Source organism: Lepidochelys kempii, chromosome 3 (assembly GCF_965140265.1).
Source record: "Lepidochelys kempii isolate rLepKem1 chromosome 3, rLepKem1.hap2, whole genome shotgun sequence".
In the NCBI taxonomy this organism is placed as follows: domain Eukaryota; kingdom Metazoa; phylum Chordata; order Testudines; family Cheloniidae; genus Lepidochelys; species Lepidochelys kempii.
The window spans coordinates 135,791,020-135,811,815 of record NC_133258.1 but is presented as its reverse complement, the minus strand read 5'-3'; the positions used below and the strand labels follow the sequence as shown (position 1 = coordinate 135,811,815).

At 38.4% G+C, this 20,796-nt stretch overlaps 1 protein-coding gene across 17 annotated transcripts in view; it reads right to left on the bottom strand.

The window, feature by feature from the left end:
* Positions 1-20,796, bottom strand: part of RYR2 (ryanodine receptor 2) — a 709,125-nt gene that overhangs the window by 279,509 nt on the left and 408,820 nt on the right. For 12 of the 17 annotated variants that reach the window (XM_073338185.1, XM_073338183.1, XM_073338188.1 and 9 more), the window contains 4 exons: positions 19,032-19,127; positions 10,866-11,013; positions 3,092-3,300; positions 380-554 (listed from right to left, as the gene is read on the bottom strand). In XM_073338185.1, the coding sequence (XP_073194286.1) occupies positions 380-554; positions 3,092-3,300; positions 10,866-11,013; positions 19,032-19,127 (628 nt within the window). The remainder of the gene's footprint in view (positions 1-379; positions 555-3,091; positions 3,301-10,865; positions 11,014-19,031; positions 19,128-20,796) is intronic. The other 5 variants (XM_073338193.1, XM_073338199.1, XM_073338200.1 and 2 more) reach the window with 1 other exon arrangement.

Genomic DNA, 20,796 nt, shown 5'->3' with positions numbered 1-20,796 from the left:
TTATTTGAGCATAAGCTTTCGTGAGCTACCAGTTCTGAAGAAGTGCCTCAGTACTGTAACAAAATGATGAACCAAGCTGCTCTAACTGAAATCACTAGTGCTCAAGATCAGCATCATACAGTAATTACTATTCTATTTCCACTGATGTTCACCCTTTTGCCCTATGCAGTTCTCAGCTAAACGAGAGAAAGCAAAGTTACTGTAAAGCAATGCCAAGTAACAAGTATTTTTCTGCCAAACTATGCTGTGCACATGTGACAAAGCTGCATTCTCATCTGCTTGTACACCCACAAAGAGCATGTTAAAAGGATGTCAACCCACAATAGGCACAATCTAGCAACAAAAGCAAGTTAACAGCACAAAGCGTGCAACCACTTACCATCACCAACCTCGAAGTCCTTGAATGCAAGCTCTGAACCTGAGTCATCGAGCAGGATTTCACCATTCAGGGTGAACATCATGGTGTGCTCGTTCATGTCAACCATACATCCCACAACATCCCCTGCCAGCCAAGAGCGGCCAAAATGCTCATTACCCTGGTGCCACCGCTGGGCCTGAAAAGGATTTCAGAGAAGGATAAAAACAATGAGAGTATTTCCCTCCCCCTCAGTGATATGACTAATAATCATCCCCCTCAATTAACACAGCACTAGAATTAATACTTTTACAGCAACTCATTCTGAAACAATGCTCATGAGTATCACAATTATACTTTGAGAGTGGCAATCCTACAATTAATTTTGTTGAAGCTCTCCGAACATCAGCATTGTAAAATGAGGCCCAGTAAATAGATGAGTTAAATTGATATTTCAGCATATTAGTAACACATGTAAGAGCATATTTTATTTTTATTTGGAAGATCTACAAAAGGTCTGTCATGAAAATAATATGGTCTCAATTGCAAAGTTAAATAGCTGCTTTATAGTATTTTTTAAATTTTATGCTTCCAAGCAATCTTCAAAAATATGTTATTCTTGATTAATTTATGTAGATTTATGCAACATGCTTGCCATGCTCTCTATCGGCCTGAACATGCTGAGCAATTCTTGGTGCTGAGCAATTCTTGGAAGTGATGAGCACCCTCAGTTCCCACTTGTTTCTATAGAAGTAGTTGAGGGCATTCATTACCTCAAAGAGTGGCTCAGCACCTTGCATGACTGACCTCTAGAGGAATAAATATTGCAGGTTTGGATGGATGCCTGTTGTGGAGTTTGCATGAGAGCAGAATCTAAATAAATACATACAAATTCTTAGAAAATTTACACAAAAAAACCCCACTATCAATGTACCTCTTCCTAACACACCCATTCTATCAGGACTAAGTTTCCATCCCTTACTCCCATTCCTCAAAAGCCTGGGAGAACACATGAGACTTGCGGCATGCCCTGAAAGTCAACAATCTCAAGCTCTCTTTGACCAAGGGGGGAGTGAATTCCAGAACTGCCGAACCTTCATCTAAAATCCCTCCTGTAAACAGCCTCCCAAATAAACTGGAATCTGTTAATTCTAGCACCTCAGCTGATCTCAACTTCTGTGGTACAAGAGGATAGAGCCATTCTTAAAAGATAGTCACAGCTAAAGTCCTTAAGAAATGTATCAGTCAAAACCAACACCTTATACAGCACCTGGAAATCAGATGGGAACTGGAATAGAACACACAGCAAAGGTAAAATGTGCTTCTTGCAGGAAATACAACTAAGAAGGGGGATAATGTCCATTTCATTAATCTTAGCAAAACAAAAAGTATTACTAAAATCCCAATATTGGCTTACAAATAGACTGAAGGAGTTTTTACCTGAGATTGTATTAGCTTGGAAAACTTGACTGATGACATGGTTTATATCTAAAAGAAGGCAGGGAGTAGCATTCTCACTGCTGCTTTAGGTGTTAGTGATCTTACACAGTTGCAAGGAAAACATCAAGGTCCCAACTCAGGATTTAGCAGGACAATTGATTCTCAGCTTTTTATTGTTATCATTTTCAAATATATTCAGTGCTCATCCTCTGCTAATGATAGGACACTGTGAATGGTTATTTAATTTGATCAGTCATTTAAAAAATTCTGACTTTTCAGTTCAATGTTAAGGCATCTCAATTTGTATCATACAACACTGTCAAATAGAAATGCAGTAACAACAATAAAATAGGGCTGAAGTAGGCTTGCTTGACAATCTGCAGTTCTGAAATTGAGTTTGTGAAGAGTAATGCTAACTTCTGTCAAGTATTATAACAACAACATAACTGTATTCCAACTCCAGACACAAAATGCAGTTAATATGCATTTTTGTACTAAGACATGAGTCACCACTAGTCTAGATAGCAACTGTTATCATGGCAGAGATTTCACATGCCTTCACACTAAAATGATGTTTTACTGCCACACTTTAATGAGTCATTTGACTCTTGTGAAGGATCAAAAACCAGTGGCATAAAAAAATGTTATGCTTATCTACATATTACCCATACAACTAGATTTCAGTCTTTCATTGTTTCTTTCATACTGAAGTTGGAGCTAGAACTACCTGCTTTCTCATACTTAATTTGTGCTAAATACTATCAGAAATTTCCATTAAAATTTAGTCTTCATTTTCATAACTTTTACATTCCTATATTCTTAACCAAATTCAGTCCAATGGAATTACTGCTGACAATGAAAATCACATTCTCTTTCCTATAGCTATTTCCTATCGGGAGATCACTGCACTAGGATTCAGGAGAAATGGGTTCTAATCTCAGCTCTCCCAATGACTTGATTTAGGGTAAGTTACTTAAGTGCTCTGTGCCTCAAATACACACCCAATTTTGTACAGCATTTTGAGATTTTCAAACGAAAAGAGCTATGGAAGTGCCAAGTGCTCTTACTGTATTTTTGCCAAGTAATACGGTTCTACATTCTAAAATATTATTTTACCTTTCATTTCACCCAGACCCTAAAGAGGATTCTTAATATTTTCAAACACTGAAACAAAAGCTAAGGCACAGAAGGGCATTAAGCTGAAACAACTAGAATAGGAAGAAAAAATAAGTGATTTTTGTTAACAACTTACTGTCACTACTTACAATCAATCCCACCAAAACAAACTATACAAACCTTGAAGCCATCAAAGACAAAAGCTTGCTCATCTGAGCCAAGTTCCTGGTCTGGCTGGCAGCCTGGCCTGGTCCAGCCAACTCTCATGTCTCCTGCAGTGACAGCCTCAAACTCAAAGTACCATTTTCCAGCCTTTACTGCGTAAGTCTTCTCAGTGCGGAATATCCGGAACCTTTCCATTATCCCAGTGCACATGTCTGACCTTGTAGCTGCAGGGGGAAAAAAGGGCCCTTATGTTTATCTGATAACAAAATGAAAGCAATGAAAATAAACGGAGATTACTGTATAGTATCCATACCTCTCAACCTTATAGAAAAATATTAGGAAGTAGATAATGGGATTTAGCAATGATTTACCATAAGTCATGATGCTGTATAGCCAAGAATTGAAGCCCTGAAAGCTCAGTTAATCCAGTGACCTAGTGGTACCAATGATTGGTAATGCACATGAAAATATCAGAGACTCAGATTTTAAAGGCCAGAAGGTTAACTATGAACATCTACTCTGGCCTCCTTCATAACACAGACTACAGAATTTTTACTCAATATTCCTACTTCAAGCCCATATTGTATGGTTGAGATAGATCATATATTTTTGAAAGACATCCCATCTCGATTTAAAGACTTCAAGAGATGGAGTTTACACTACATCCCTAGATAAATTGTTCCAAAGAGTAATTACACCTCACTGTGAAAAAAAAGTGCTTTATTTTCAGTCTGAATTTTTCTAACTTCAACACCCAGTCTTTGGATCTTATTACGACACTCCTTGCTAAATTAGAGTCCTCTACTATCAGAAATCTTCTTCCCTAGTTGGTACTTAATCTGATATTTGATATGTTAATTAGATAGAGCTTCTTAAATCTCTCAGTGTAACACTGCTGTACAAATATTTATTTACTGTAATGAGTCCTACCCACAGTTATATGTGCATAGCTAAGGGTACTTGGACCATGTTATTTTAGCATCCTTTTTCTGCAGTGGGAGGAGTGGGCAGAAGGAAAGGATACATTTATCTGCATGAGTCTCTAACGCACCAGATGACCACATTTCTGCATTAGAAAAAATATCACAAGGAGAAAGGGCAGAGGGTTTGAAAAAACAGATGCCCTTTAAAATACAGTGTAGGACAAATAACTGGCATTTCTTATTATAATAAAACTGACTCATCTGAGGTTAAGTGGGTGAGGTCATATCTTTTATTAGACCTACTTCTATTGGTGGGAGAGACAAGCTTTTGTGAATACACAGAGCTCAAGGCTGTAAACTGTTCAAGGATAAAAGAAAAATCAATGTTTTTATGATGCTTGAAATCAGACCCAAAGAGGTATTTAGAAAATATTGCTGAACACTGAAATAACATATACGTTTTCAATTGAATAGACTATCCTTATTCACTTCCCATCTGTCATATATATAAAGGGAAGGGTAAACACCTTTAAAATCCCTGCTGGCCAGAGGAAAAAACCCTTTCACCTGTAAAGGGTTAAGAAGCTAGGATAACCTCGCTGGCACCTGACCAAAATGACCAATGAGGAGACAAGATACTTTCAAAGCTGGAGGAGGGGAGAAACAAAGGTTCTCTCTGTCTGTGTGAGGCTTTTGCCAGGAACAGGAAAGGAATGGAGTCTTAGAACTTAGTAAGTAATCTAGCTAGATATGCGTTAGATTGTGTTTTGCTTAAATGGCTGATAAAATAAGTCATGCTGAATGGAATGTATATTCCTGTTTTTGTGTCTTTTTGTAACTTGAGGTTTTGCCTAGATGGATTCTCTATGTTTTGAATCTGCATACCCTGTATTTACCACCCTGATTTTACAGAGGTGATTCATTTACTTTTTCTTCAATTAAAATTCTTCTTTTACGAACCTGATTGCTTTTCCATTGTTCTTAAGATCCAAGGGTTTGGGTCTGTGTTCACCTATGCAAATTGGTGAGGATTTTTATCAAGCCTTCCCCAGGAAAGGGGGTGTAGGGTTTGGGGGGATATTTTGGGGGAAAAGACGTTTCCAAGCAGGCTCTTTCCCTGTTATGTATTTGTTAAGACGCTTGTAAAGTCCAATAAAAAGTCCAAGAGCGAAAGGTAAATTAGTTTGTACCTTGGGGAAGTTTTAACCTAAGCTGGTAAAAATAAGCTTAGGGGGTTTTCATGCAGGTCCCCACATCTGTACCCTAGAGTTCAGAGTGGGGAAGGAACCATGACACCATCCTAAACTGTTGTATAGATATTGTGTCCTATTAAACAGTTGCCCTGACTGCAACAGGTAAAGAACAACACACAAGTTTACAGGCTAAAAGGTTACAGGATAAAAGTATCACATTTTCTGCCTTAACATACTTTTCCTTCAAGACTACTATGGCTACATAACAATTCACTCAAGAGGGGCTCAGCATGAAACACTATTTAAAAAATCTCCAGTAGACGGACACATTAATCTTACTCTTACCACTGACATTATTATGCAAACAGTGTGTCATGTATCTTGATCACAACAGATGTAAACTCCACAGAAAGATTAGTGGTACATGGCATAAGTGAACTATTGCAGTTCCTAATGCACCAGAGAACTGTGGAGTGGTTGGGAAATGCATGGGTTTAAAAAATAATCTAAGTCAGTAAATAAAATGTATTTAGATTTTAAAAACGAAAGAATGTGCATGTGTCACTTTGAAGTGCATGAATAAATCTATTATTCTCTCCTCTTTTTCCCTTACAACTGACACTGAGGTTTCACACTTTATCTCTAGCCTCTGACCCACTCCACTACTCTCCTGAGCCGATACCTGTCCTGGCCTCCTGCTTTCATGCACTCCTCTTCCTTCCTCCTCAACCGCCAACTCTTCTCTGGCTCCATCTCCTCAGAATGTAAGTATATTATGGTTTCCTCCACAGACAAAAAAAGCCAGCCATTGATTTTGTCTCTCTCTCCCATTATGCCACCACTCCCTTCTTCCCCTCAGCTCTAACCTTATTGAGCATGCAACCTACAACCATTGCCTTATCCTCTCCAACTTCGCTTCTGTCCTCCTCACTCCAACGAAACTGCGCTCACAAAGTTTTCTAATGCCCTCTTCTAGAAAATGTCTCAAGGTTTCTACTTCACCCAGAACTTTCTTGATCTCTATGATACTTCTCATACCTTCTTGACATCTTATCCTGTCCTCTTCCTATCTCTCTGGCTGATCCATGGAAAGAGATACAGAGGAGGAGAACCCACAAAACGATGTACCCAAAGGGCTCTCATGTTGGCTGCCTCCTTTTCTCACTTTACAACCTCTCTTTCATCCTCTTACACAGCTTCAACTACCACCTCTAAACTGATTACTTGCAAACTCTCACTATTCCTAACTTATCTTCCCCCATTCAGTCCTGCATTTTATCTGTTTCTGACACTTCCTTCCAAATGTCTCATTGTCAACTTAAACTTAACACAGTCACCCTTGTGCAAAGTGGGTGTAAATGGCAATGATCACATTTTACAAAGCTGTAAAGGACTACAAGGCACAAGAAGAAGGAGAAGGCCCCTTATTGCCTTCCCAATTCCCATATTCTCTGTCATTATAGACAATGTCATCATCTTACCAGTCAGTCAGTCAGGCCCACAACCTGGGGCTCATCCTTTGATTCTTCTGTTTCCCTTCTCCTGCATATCCAGACTATGTCTGGATCCTGCTACTTCTTTCTCCATAAGATTTCTAGAATTCATTCTTCTACATACAGCTAAAACGCTTATTCAGGGACTCGCTCATCTTGATTACTGTAACATCCTTCTCATCTCTGATCTTCCTGTTAGCTCCACTGCTTCCCTTCAGTCTGTACAAGAAATAGCTGCTAAAATCACCTTTCTTGCCTGCTGCTTTGACCATGTCAACAACCCACTCCCCATTTCACCTCTCCAATCCCTCCACTACCTTAAGTCCCAGCTTCTTGTTCGAGCCTTGAAGATTCTATGTAACTGTCTCCTCTGTACTTATCTGTTCTTGTCTCTTTTCCTGCCTTCCATCCCCTCTTCTCCACCCTGCCAGTGATGCCAGCCTCAGCAAAACTGCCCCGAGCTTTCTTCCTCACAGCTGTTTATAAATTGCATTTTCTATCCTTGCTGCTCTACATACCCACTGCCCTTGCAACATCAAATGCCTCCTGAAAACCCCCGGTGTCATAACTCTACAAGAAATTAGCTGACTACTAATAGCAAGGTTGAACAGAAGTTGGGAATAGTGTATATATCTAATTAAAAAAAACAACTAAACATCACCCAACAACTTGTATGTTTCACCCATTGCCCCTACACTTTGTCTGATTCACTGTATTTTTAGATGCCAAATAGCTCTGTATCTTCTTATGATGTTTGTACAGCATCTAGAACATTTGGGGTGCTACTGGAAGCAACAAATAACAATTAATAAGGACACAGCTGAAGATACTCCATTTGGTTAACCAAGGCTTAAAAAAAAAATCATGAACCAAAAACCAGAAAACCACTAGAGATCTCTAAATCCTTTTACAATACACAATACAGAATTTGAATGACGAAGAGGGGCTTCCCACAATGTTCCAAAGGAAAACATCCTATGTCAGACAAGAAAACCGGAGAAAGCAACAATTCTGCAAAACAATCATATTATGTAACACATATATATAATAGAGCAGTTTAACTCTATCAATTCATAGTATTGTCATATTCTAAAAAAGAATAAAAATACCCCGCCACAAGCTTTTCAAATACCTTGAACATATTACTTAGAAAAATGAAGGTTTATTCTTTATTTGCATTTATTTAATATTATTATTCAAATTTTATTAAGTCTAGGCACTAAATTCAGCATGTAATACATTGGCATAAAAGCTAAGTAGTATGCAACTAGAAACATCCAATTTAGTACAAACATAATAAAATAACTAAAAAACAGGACCCACTTCTGCGACACTTATTCATGAACGTTAGGGCTAAAAGCATCTCAGAAGTGTGGTATTTGTGCGTGTGAACTGTGAGTGTGTGTGTGTGTAACAATTGCAAAGTAAACCCCAAGAAGGGGACTCCATACCCCAACATACACCACAGAAGAGTCCTCCGTGGCAGTATAAATCTCCACACTACACTACAGAGGATGCAATATCCAGCATTTAGACAATCGATATACACAAGCATTGGTTCATGTTCTCTCAAGCATAATGTATTCTAAATAAATAAAATAGAAGGATATTGATAAAGTGAATTCAATATAAAATTACCTTATTTCACTTCATTTAGCATATTCCTAGAAAAACCTAGTGAATATGAAGGTATTTTGCATAATTTTCTCCATCCCAGCAGGCTCATATATTAATTGCAAAATAATTTTTATACGCATCCATACTCTTCCTCACATTAGCTTTATACCCCCACCCTCTTGCAAATTTTATTCTTACTAAGAATAGGAATATTTTGTGTGTGTTCCTGGGGGTAATGACCATTCTTTCTTCTTGGTAGCCTCATATGTACTCACCCACTTTCCCATCACGACACCCTGTTAAGCTTCCTCTGCAATGCCAGTCAAGGAGAAACCTCAAAGCAGTTTCTCTCTGAATTCTCAGAGGAGAACAATGGAGGTAATCAGGCAATTTTTCTTGGGCATTACCATTTCTGCTCTCAAGATTTCTGGCATACACCTATTTAAATCAGCACCTAAAATAGGGTTCTGAATATTTAAATCTTATAAATTGGGTTTAAATAATGCTTTCTTTTCATTATTCTTTCCTTCAGGATTATTGTAAACACAGAAAACTCTTTTTAATATTATTGAGAAGTTAATAACTGAGACTTATGAGTTTCATTCTACAATTCTACCATAGAAACACAGGCCACACATCTTGAAAAATAATTAGCTTTGGGCCCTGATGCAATCTACCGGATAGCTGAGAGTATCATTAATTAAAACATATGCAGACTTAAATGTTTAAGTGTAGTGAGAGCCATTCTGTTGAATTTACCATCTGTTATTTAATGAGCATGGCTAGTGGGACAGTGCTGTACGGTACACACAGCAACTCTCAGTCCTTAGTTTGCTGTCTAAAATGGACTAACAGCACATTTCAGACGCCAGCCATTTAGGGGTAATCTCAAAGTGGTACGGGCATATTGCCTTAATGATTTCATTATGTACTTATGTTCTGATGAAGTTAGGGACATCTTCTTAACTATCACCGAAGCACACAGAAGAGAACACCCAAGCACCAACATGCATACTCAAACCTGTCAGTTTATTTCCAAAGCCATGTATCCTAGAGCAAGCTTTATAATACATAATTATGAAAGCTGCCCTAAAACATATTTTCTCTGCGTATATCCAGTTTATAATTTCTGATTTTTTCCCATAATGTTTTTTCCCTGCAGCCATTATCTATTTTATTTCTTTATACAGCTGATTTCTTTTAAGAAGCAATGATAAAATAACATCTCCTCTGAGTGGCAGGTTATCTCCAGTAGGTATCAAATGCCAACTAAGGAAATGATGCAGGAAGTATCTTCCACACTCTAGATGTTCTGTGATTAGAATACTCATGAGCAACACTGCACAGTCTGTTCATTATCTGTAAATTTAAACTGACTGGGAAAGTGACCATCTTTCAAATAAGGGCACTCACAAATTGATCAGAAGTCCTTTCTAACGGCTCCCTACTATTAGAGCAATCATCTAAAAACTATTATAAAAATGGTGTCACTAGAGTCACAGTTTACAAGAATTTGTCACCTATTTTCTTGTCTTTGAGATTAGTTCTTGCACTGGACATTAAACCAGGATGAAACACTGGACAACAGCTCGCTTGCTACTTGCTTAAAAGTAGTTGAAAGAATATAAAGGTTCATTCTTTCTTGAACACGCATGCGTAACATCCAGTACTGCAGCCTTAAGAAAAGTTATGCCCATACACTAAGAAAGTAAACAAATCCTCAGCTTTTAGAGAAAAGTATTTCAGAGCCAATGATTTCACACAAACTAAGTTAAACTGATGTGTAAGAATAAAACAAAGTTGTCTACAGTCACATTCATTCAGGTCCACACTAAAGGATCCTTTGCAGTATTGGGAATTACATTATTAAATTTCTTACATACAGTATGTGTAAATTGGTTCTGAATCTGACTACAACCAAGCAAATTCACCAAATTCTGAGGTCCTTACTCAGTTTACACGGAGTTCTTTTACTCAGTTCTTCAATGGCTCTGTTGTGAAAGCTTGATGTAGAGGTTGAGGCAATGCTTGATTCAGACACCAGTTCTTGTGGAACACTACCATAAGGCTGAAGGACTCAGAAGATTGATTAGCATAACCCAATGGCCTGGGAAGACTTAGCGGAGTCCCTACATGCTGAGGTGTTTTTAGGGACAGAGCCTTTCTGGGTACCCATTCCCATCTCAGGAAAACAAGACACGGACTGAATGCAGGGTCATCAGGCAGACCAGAGCTGGAAGACAATAACTCATGCCACCTCTAAGAAATGAAGCTTAAGGCAATTTTCCTTGGCAATAGATGTGCTGCTAGCAAGTGACTTGAACGTGGAACACTTTCCTGATTTGGAATAGACATTGTGCTTGTTCATCAATGAGAGATGGGCACAGCTTGAAGCTAGTGGATTTGGTCATCCTCAGCAGCCCTGCAATGCCTCACGAAACAGTTCAATAGGGCTAAAAAAAAACATAATAAACTTAACAACAAATAGATATGCCTCCGTCATTACCAATACCTACTGTAACATTACATGGATTCTTGAGAGTAAAAAAATTAAATTAAATACCGTGATCTTGATCAGGAGCCTCCAGGTTGTAACCATAGCCAAGAAGGGTGCGGACGGCCTCCCGGAGGCTATCTTTGTTTGACTTCTTGGTACGATCATCCAGAAGGGCATATGGGACAAGGCGGGGGTTTCTTCGATTCTTCACATCCTACATAAGGATAAGTTATTAAAAATCATTGCAGTTTCAGAGAGACCAAGCTAAAATGAAACATTTTTCTTACAAATAAAATTGTAAGGACAGATAAAATGTACAGTAGCTTCAGTTTAAAAAATATGATTTGCACAAAGTGAAATGAAGACTTGCATAACACCACACATACAACAAGCATCTTGCAGAGGAAACTGAAGTTCTTGAAATCTACACGGACACTGAATTCAAAAGAAGCAAGTTATTCCCAAATATTGATATTTAATGGCATGGCGTAAATTTTCTTTCATTTTCCACCAAATAATTTAATGGAAATATGTTCATGCAACACTAAGTGTGAAAATCAAGAACAGAAATGAATTGTTTACTATCTAAGATTTTGCACTCTCTTTGGAATGGGGATCATGTTTTTCTTCTATTTGTACAGCAACTAGCACAATGGTGTCCTAGTCCATGACTGGAACTCCTAAGAGCCAACATGATATAAATACTTGATAAATAATAGCACCAATGTTACACTACCCAAAGTGAATGGCTGGTTTGCCATTCATTTGAATGGAAGCAGGATCATCAGTCTCAAGATTCTTATCTTTATGTAGAAGAACAAAACTGCCACAACACCAAAATGTAAAACAACGGCTGCTTCTAATGTGAAATACTCAAGGCATATATTTTTCCAAAGAAAGTATTGGATTTTACAGTTCTAGTAAGAATCCAAGTGTAAATGCCCTTCCCTCAGTGTGATGCTCTAGTGTGGAATTTTTTTAGCATAACATAAGATAAACAAACACAGCTCTCTGCTCCCAGCGGAATGAAGCTATTAAGTGAGTTAAAGTTTGTTTTTAACATAAAGTTATTTTTTTTCCTTTGCAAAGGTCATTTCAATTGCAAATGTTGATTATATAGTCTATTTAGTATACATTATGACAATTCTAGTGAGTATTATAATTTGCCTTTCTATGTTTTCACTTTTGCACTTGAGAGTCTATTGGCAGTGGCAGAAGCAGTGCAATAGATCTCTCCATATCCTTACTAATTGTGTAGATATTAATTTTTAAAAAAAAATAGAGGTTAAATCTGCCATAATAAGTTGACTATTGTATAGGAACAAAAAGCAAAGATATTGGGAACTTTCTACTAATGGGAGATACCAACAATTGTGAAAATGAAAATATCACAAAATATTGTCTTAGTATTTTATTCTATTATGGTTCTGATTCAGAATTTTTCAGCTTTGTTCCTGAACACACACACACACACATTTCTGCATCCTCAAACAGCAGATACGTTTTGGTAGTACAAATACTTGTGGCTGTTTTCCTTCATTAGCTATGACATATCTAGCGATCTGATTTAGTAGCACCCTGGTAACTAGATACTTAAAGTGTACTAAAATGTGTTTTTTGCATGTCGAAAGGCTCAATTCGTTCCCAATGCAAAAGGGAAATTTGATCTTTCCTGTGGATTTTCTTTCTAGGACAAGCCACAGCATAAAAATTATATAACCTGGATGTTAAATGGGCCACCAAGGGGATAACAGAATATGTAGCAGACACACAAAAGGTGAGGTGCTGCTCTCCCCAAGAATGTTACAGGTCACTCATTTGGAGGAGCAGTGACACTGTTGGTGTAGAGATCATGTTTTTTATTACGAACTATAAAGAGCCCTTTTGTGGCTCTCTAGCCACACATTCTCAAACCATTTTGAGGGTGACCTCTACTCTTCTGTAGACACATCATTTGGTAGATGAGTGTTGCAGAACATGGCACCTCCAAAACCTTTACGTTCATTTTCAATTTATATATAAATTCAATCCTTCTTACTCTCCTAAGGACAAGTTACTGCTTTATAATATAAAGATTGCTGGGACAGAGAAGGGAAAATTTGGTCTAACCTGTGAATTTTTTTTCTAGAATCTTCCAGATTTGAAAGTCTGATTCTCCATTGGAGGACTGCATTACGTGCAGAGGTTTTCTAGTAATTACTTACTTTTTAAATAATTTAAATGACAAGTAGGTTTTCTTCAGGGAAACCCTTAAATATCTTGTCAACACTACTACAAATGGTTTGAGTTAAATAACATTTGTTAACTTTTACATATAGTTAGTTTTTTCAGCTTTGGAAGCTATCATTCTATCAAACACAACATTAGTAATTTACACCTGAATTCTGGATTGCTTAAGGAAAAAAGCATGGGGACTAGAAAAGTACCTGCAAATATATGCTGGGAATGGAACAGAGAGATATAGGAGGACATGAATTAACATGTTTGAGCATATATAGTGGAAATGCAGGTTCTAAAGGCTCGTATCAGGCAAACAATGCTCCATACCAGCGACAGCTACCAGGAAATAGGTAGAAGGGATGGCCCAAAGAAATGCATACAAATAAGAACAATGTGGGCCATCTAAAAGGCTGTTAAAACTACTATTAGAAACAAAAGGATCAGGCCTATCAACCCTTCACAGTAGAAAGCGATAGTAAGGTGTATATGTGCATACATGCATGCTATAGGTATGTGGCAGGCACACAGAATGGATAAGTGATTTAGTGAGGGCCACATCATATATAGAGAGACTTGTATGAGAAATGCCACATAAAAGATAGTATGTGAAGGAGTGAGGCTGCAGAAGCATCTGTAGAACATTGTCCATAGCAGCACAGAATAACAGTGTTAAACAGCCAGTTCGCACAAGCAGCTGTAAGGAAAGCAACTATTTAAAAGATCCAAAAGGAATCTCAAAGTCAGAGTTGTGCACTTTAGAGGTAAATCAACAACAAAGTGCTATTTTCCTATATAATCCCCTACTAAACCTCTTCTGTAATGACATGCAATAATGCAGCTTTCAATGGAACAACTTACGAGTATGGTATGCAATTAGATTTAATGAACCTATGCACTGTTGTACTCGGACACTGCTGTGGAGTTCAACAGAAGTGCAGGTCATCAGCTAAGTGGTTTAAGGAGAAGACAGACAACTAGACACACATTACAGCGCTTCTCAAAGAAGAGGAAATAAAAGGCACAACCACAGAAAGCATGTAATAGGAGGAATATCGGAAAGACATGGATAAGCAACTGACATGGTCACAAGTTAAGTGATTTAGAACATCAGGTATTTATATATATCTATTCCATTTATATATATCTATTAGAGGGGACCTAATTATTTCGTTCTCATAGCCATGGATGCTGACAACAAATGGATCAAAAAATGATTAGTAGTCACCTTCTATCACTGAATTTAAGAAAAATTCTCTTGAAAGTGGATTCTATTCAATATCAAAGGAGCTATTCCAATAAAGTTCTATGTAATACCTCTCTATTTGGCACTGGTGCAATTGCAATTGGAATATTGTTTCCAGTTCTGATACCCACAATTCAAGAAAGATGTTGGTAAATTGGAAAGGGTTCAGAGAAGAGCCATGAGAATGATTAAAAACTATTCCTTATAGTGATAGACTCAAGGAGCTCAATCTGTTTAGCTTAAAAAAGAGAAGGTTAATGGGTGACTTGATTACAGTCTGTAGGTACCTATACGTGGAAGAAATATTTAATATTGGGCTCTTCATTATGTCAGAGAAAGGTATAATACGATCCAATAACTGGAAGCTGAAGCTAAACAAATTCAGACTGGAAATAACACACATTTTAAACATTTTTCACCATTGGAACAATTTACCAATGGTCATGGTGGATTCTCCATAACTGACCATTTTTAAATCAAGATAGGATTTTTTTTTAAGATATTCCTTGGGAATTATTTGGGGAAGTTCTATGGCCTGTATTACTCAGGAGATGATCACAGTGGTCCTTTCTAGCCTTGGAATCTATGAATCTTGAGTTTAGCTCCCTACTGAAGACCCTGCTCTTTCAATAACCTCATCCCTGTTGAAGAACACAAGAAGGAAAGCCAATGATTTTGACTAACTGCAAGTGTAAGCAGTAGGATAGCTGCTATAGCAGTCCACCTATTAAGCCTCTCCCCTTACTCATCACTAGTATTTGTAAATTGTGGCATGGGACTTGCAGGAGACAATGGCAAAATGTGGTATGATTGAATTCAGGTATTGCATAAATAGGATCCTGCTCCCAGATATCTTGAGTAACATCCCCACTAATAGTCCTTTAGCAGGCAATATTAGTCCTATAGAAGAGAAGTACTGGAATAAATGATCCCACTCAGGAAATACATTTCTCCACATATGATCCAAAGACACACAGTTCCTCAGAAGGTATATAACCCAGTTACAAATTTACCCCAGGGGTTCACACAGAATAGTACCTTGAACCTGCACTCAATTACTGTGACATGATTATACAAGAGCTTCTCCCAGGTGTCCTGCCTGTGGCACAAATGGTGTCTGCGCAGTTTCTATGCTAATCACCATTGGCATGATTGTCTGCAGTTCTATCGCAACCATGGCACCTTAGGCCTGTGCACAGCACATGGAATGAAAACTGAGTAGTTTATTTGCACAATACAAATAAGCTTTCTGGTTCAGAGTAATACATGTGTCCTACACTCCACTATGTCTTCTGCAGTTTCCACGGTATGCATCCGATGAAGTGAGCTGTAGCTCACGAAAGCTTAGGCTCAGATAAATTGGTTAGTCTCTAAGGTGCCACAAGTACTCCTTTTCTTTTTGAGAAATATTCTAGTTTGCCCAAAATGTATGGTGTCATCATAATTACTATGGTGTCTTGGTTCTGAAATTTGTTTATCCACATAATTCCTATATATATTGCCCACCGTTGTCATGTTTGACCTTCAAATACCACTTTACACTTCCAAGATATGGCAAAAGATCTGTCTTTTTACGATGCTATCTGGACAATTCATTCCACTTCTGAGAGTTCCCACTTTTTCTTCTCTTACTAACATGAATCTACTGTTTTATATCGTAATCTTATGACAGAATTTGGCCCTTACAGAACATCTTACTGATCTAACAAAACAGCAGAAAAGGGGTGTGAATGTGTTTGTATTTTTAAAAGATATGTGAAGTATCAGCTGCATCATTTTTCCCCCGGTAGAAGCCAGTGACTGGCTCTGTTCCTCTTGTGGTGTCACAGCACTAGAATTGTGTGTGTCTCGGTACCAGTCCCTCCCCTCATCGCCAAGATATCTGAACACCGCAAGGGCAGGAGGACTGGATATTCCTATTCCAAGGAACGGATTAGCTTTTCTGCCTTTTCAATGCCCTGTGCCACAAACAGGACACATTGCTGTTTAGCAGTCTTCGGGGTTGATATACAGCAGTATAAATAATGGCAGGATAAATAATGAAAATGTAAAATAGTCATGTAATGCCAATAATTTTTAAAAGACAGACCTCTGTATACTTTAATACAGCAAAATCAATTTTCACGTTTGAAAGAAAAGTTAGTGAAAAATTTTGAGTTGGAGGTTTTTTCCTTCCCCGTGTCTATGTTTCATTCACCCATGCGTTCTGATCACTTCCCCCTTCTCGTCTCAACAGGAGGGAAGTTTGGTCAGACCAGCACAGGGTTGGCCAACTCCAGATCAAACAATGGTTTAGAATATTTTATATATGTGACTGAAAATTGTTTGACCCTGTCTTCATGCGAACCCACAGTGACACCTGTTGTCTACCATGGGTAATTTTTCCTACAATACACAGGGACATGGTAACCTATGCTTCATAACAACTTTAAAAAAAAACATCCTGTCTACATAAGGTAACAAGAATTTATTTCATGAAAACTGCTTTTTAATAACGGTTTTCTAGCACTCTCATTTTTGTGAAGTAGTGGCTTCAATGTCTGGGTCCTTCTGCAACAGAACATAACCAGACTGAAGAATGAAAAGGATGCCTTGCTGCAAAGTTATTAGATGAAGTAATGTACCATTTCTACTGTCTTTGAGGTCACACTTAAAAAAAAAAAAGCTGCATGTACAACATAGTGTATATAGCTGAACCCAGTGTCTCTAATCATAACATCAATATGGCCTATTTCCTACTTGTCATAGGCATGCCTGCCCTGTAGCCCTTCCCCCCACCCAGTTGCCACGCATGGGGCTGCAGATGTTCCCTGCCTCAGTTTCCCCTCACCAGAGTTTTCTCTTTCTCTGGAATTCCCATGGCTTAAGCCTTCTGGCAGGGTCACTCTGAGTTTAATCCCATACATGGGTAACAAAAGTCCAAATAAAAATCCCAAAGAAATAAAAGGTTCTTCTGCCCTGCTTGGGCTCCCCTTCAGCCCACCCTCTGGGGTCAGTTCCCAGTTCCTTCTAGGTTACCTTTGAGTTGTCTCTGGCTCTAAGATAGAGCACTGACTCCCAGACTACTTCACTGGAGTGCTTCCAGACCCTACTCCCTATGGTTCCTTCTTCAAATTGAGCTGAGTTTTCTCAGCCCCTTCATGAGGCCCAGATGTTTCAGGCTGTCATCTGACCCCAAATAATCCAGTCCCCTTAGGCTGGTAGGCAGCTAATTATGGCACAGGTGGGACTGAGTGAACAGGGCTGGTGAGCCCCAGGCCTCTTGCTCTTTAAAGAGGCAAATAGGCTGCTTACACTCCCCCTGCCCCACTGGTAGGCCCAGAGGTCCAAAAAGGGAGCAGAACTAGTGTAGTACTGCTCCACAAGGGTGTCAAGCTACAAAGAGCCAACGCAGGAGCTATCAGCAGCCCCAACCACGCTACACAGCTCTACATCATGAACATCCATTTGTGCCAGTGCAGAGAGAGGTCTTAGAGGTCTGGTGGACTGGAGAAGGGTCAGGCTATAGCAAGTATACCCATAAGTATGTGGCTAAACTATGTGGAGCATGAAGCGGGAGAGAGTAACAACTGTGGAGACTGTTATAGTTGACCTAGAGTATGTTTACACTGCAATTAAAAGCCCCTGGTTGGCCTGTGCCAGCTGACTCAGGCTCACAGGGCTCAGGGTAGGGGTCTGTTTAATTGTGGTACAAATGTTCTGGCTTGGGCTGGAGCCTGAGCTCTAGGATCCTATGAGGGGGGAGGGTTCTAGGGCTTGGGCTGCAGCCTGAGTTGAAACATCTACACTGCAGTTAAACAGCCCCTGAGTCTGAGACCGAGCCCTGCAAGCCCAAGTGTCTAATTGCAGTGTAGATATACCCTTCAAGCATAGCTCAGGGCTTTGCAGGATGGATTCTGTCTCCCACCCTCCAACTCCAGCAGAGAGAACCCAATATTACAAACCCCAAGCGTTTGATAATCATGAGTCAGTCCCCAACACACCATCAGACTGGCTTAATTATCATGAGATTTTAAAAATAATGTATTTTGAGTTCTTTTGCTCTCTGATCTTTAAACCATTAGGATACATGTTTTCCATCTAATCTCTGCAACGAGGGCTAGAAACCTACTCTTTTTTTTTAAATGAAAATTGAAGATCTTCAATATTCATCTGACTCCAGAGTTATGAAAAGCACCAAATATTGCAAGATTAGGGACAAAAGTACAAGAGTTTGCAATAATGTAAACCCCATTTTTTCAGCAGGATTTAGACATAAATGCCCCCTTCCAAGCTGAAAACTTATTTTTAATCAGTTTGATCACAAATATGGTTTGAAGTTAGAGAGATGGTGAAGTACTTAAAGACATTTGGGACAATGAATTATGACATATCCTAGGCCAAACACCATCGACAGATAAGGATAAAATGACCCATAGTACAATCCTAATTACTGAGTTTACCAGAGATATATTTCGTCCCGTTTGCCTTACCTATTCAGGTCACATTCATCTCCCTCAGTTCAGAGAAAATGATCCGTCTGAGAGCAAACATGTTCTTCCTTAAAGGGACACTGTCAAGTATTTTCCTATTTTATTTATATCTATATATATATACACACACATTTGTTTTTCACGTACCATTGATATTCACTACCCTTCCATAAGATAACAAAATTATATTTTTCCTACTTGTTGTGTCCTTTTTCATTTCATAAACACTTGTTTGTGCCTCCTGCCTTATTTATGAAGCACAAGCTAATGTGGCTCTGACTTATTTACAGTACTTACTTGTTTGTGATCAGTGTCAGCATTGATGTCAGCATAGTTCTGGGAACAGGATTTATTATTTAACTTGTGCTCCCTCTGCTGGCTGGCTGGTTGGCTCTGCAGCAGCACAACAAAAATACTGGGTACAGTCATGCATAAACAGCAGCTATCATTTGTTAAAAATGTCCTTGTAAGCAGTGGTGGAGTGAGGAGACGATATGTAGAATCTGGAGGGCATTTCCCCTCCACATTATAATAATAAAAATAGGTTATATTTGGAACGTAAACTACTTGACAGTATCCCTTTAATTTGTAGCAGTTTTAGAATCACAGAATTTTAGAAATTAGATATAGAAAAGACCTACTATATAATTTAGTCCATCACCCAGCACAATTGTTCACTATGATATATTTTCTAATGATTGGTTCAATCAACTTTCAAATCTCACCAAGCAATGAGTTTCCTTCCCCAGCAGACTATTTCACAGAACTATTTGATCTCACTATGTATAATACTGTATAGCAAACCATCACATTACCTTATGCAGTACTGTAACATGTCACAGTAACATGACGAGATGACAAAATGTAGCCCATGGTATAACCCAGTGTGGAAGCTAAGCAGAAGCACATATTAGCACAGATATGCATTAGCAGCTATGTTATGTGTATGACAGAACGAAATGAGAAGGTTTTGTTTTTGTTCCAATCTGGAACAAAAACGATTTTTGAAATGTCAAAAGTTGCTGCTAAATGAAATTGTCATCCTCCAGTCAGTTCTACTTATGAGGAATAAGTGCCATACCACATCTATTCTTTACAAAGTGGAGCCTTCCATATCTACACACAGGCACACAAAAAGAAACACACAGAGACCCTGTACATATGAATAATCTGAATAATGCAGAGAAACTGTATCTACCACCCATTCCTGCTCTGCCTCTTTCCTCTCCTCTCCAACCCAACCTGATAACATTTAAGAAATTCTTAGCTGGTCTCACTTACTTCCTTTATCACTAAGTATCTCAGTAATTCAAAGAGTATATAATTTGGTGGCAAAGTTTATTGTAATAAAGTTGGCAAAATTAGTCATTCTACAGAAATTCAGATGTACAAAGTAAGCTAAATTGCTCTCAGGACCTAAGGAACCTCAACCTTTACACCGAATTTACCTTGGATTGTCTATATTTTGCTAATACATTACAGTTTAAACCACTGTGTTAATTAGCAAATATAAACACACATTTTTGATCTACTGTGTTCTTAACTTGTTATTAACTGGTCCATTGTATATGCATTACTAGATTTGATTTTAGGCAAAGCAAAGCTTCCAGTGATTCTACCAAAGCTATAAGAATACCCCCATTTTTCACGGACTTTAAATCCTCTCAATTCAAGGCCACGAACTGCAACCATTTGGCTTCTGAAAGTAGATGAAATTATGGGTTGCAACCTGGAAATCACTGATAGCATTCTTTAATTTGCCAGTGATGTTGCAGTTGAGCATTAGGAAGCATTCCTTCATTCCAGGCAATGAATGCACTGCCTTCACAAAATCAACATGTGAAATTGTGGATAGAAAATACATGTGTCCACTTCTCCTATATGGCAATGTAGGGAACTATTTCTCTAAGAGTCTATTAGACCAACTCTCTATCGGAAACATAAAGGCACTTGAAAATGTCTGCATTAACACTGCATCTGTGAATGTAAAGTACATGATGGAATTTCACCAATGCTGAAGATGGCTCTGAATGTCTACACAAAGGATATCAGAGCCCATATT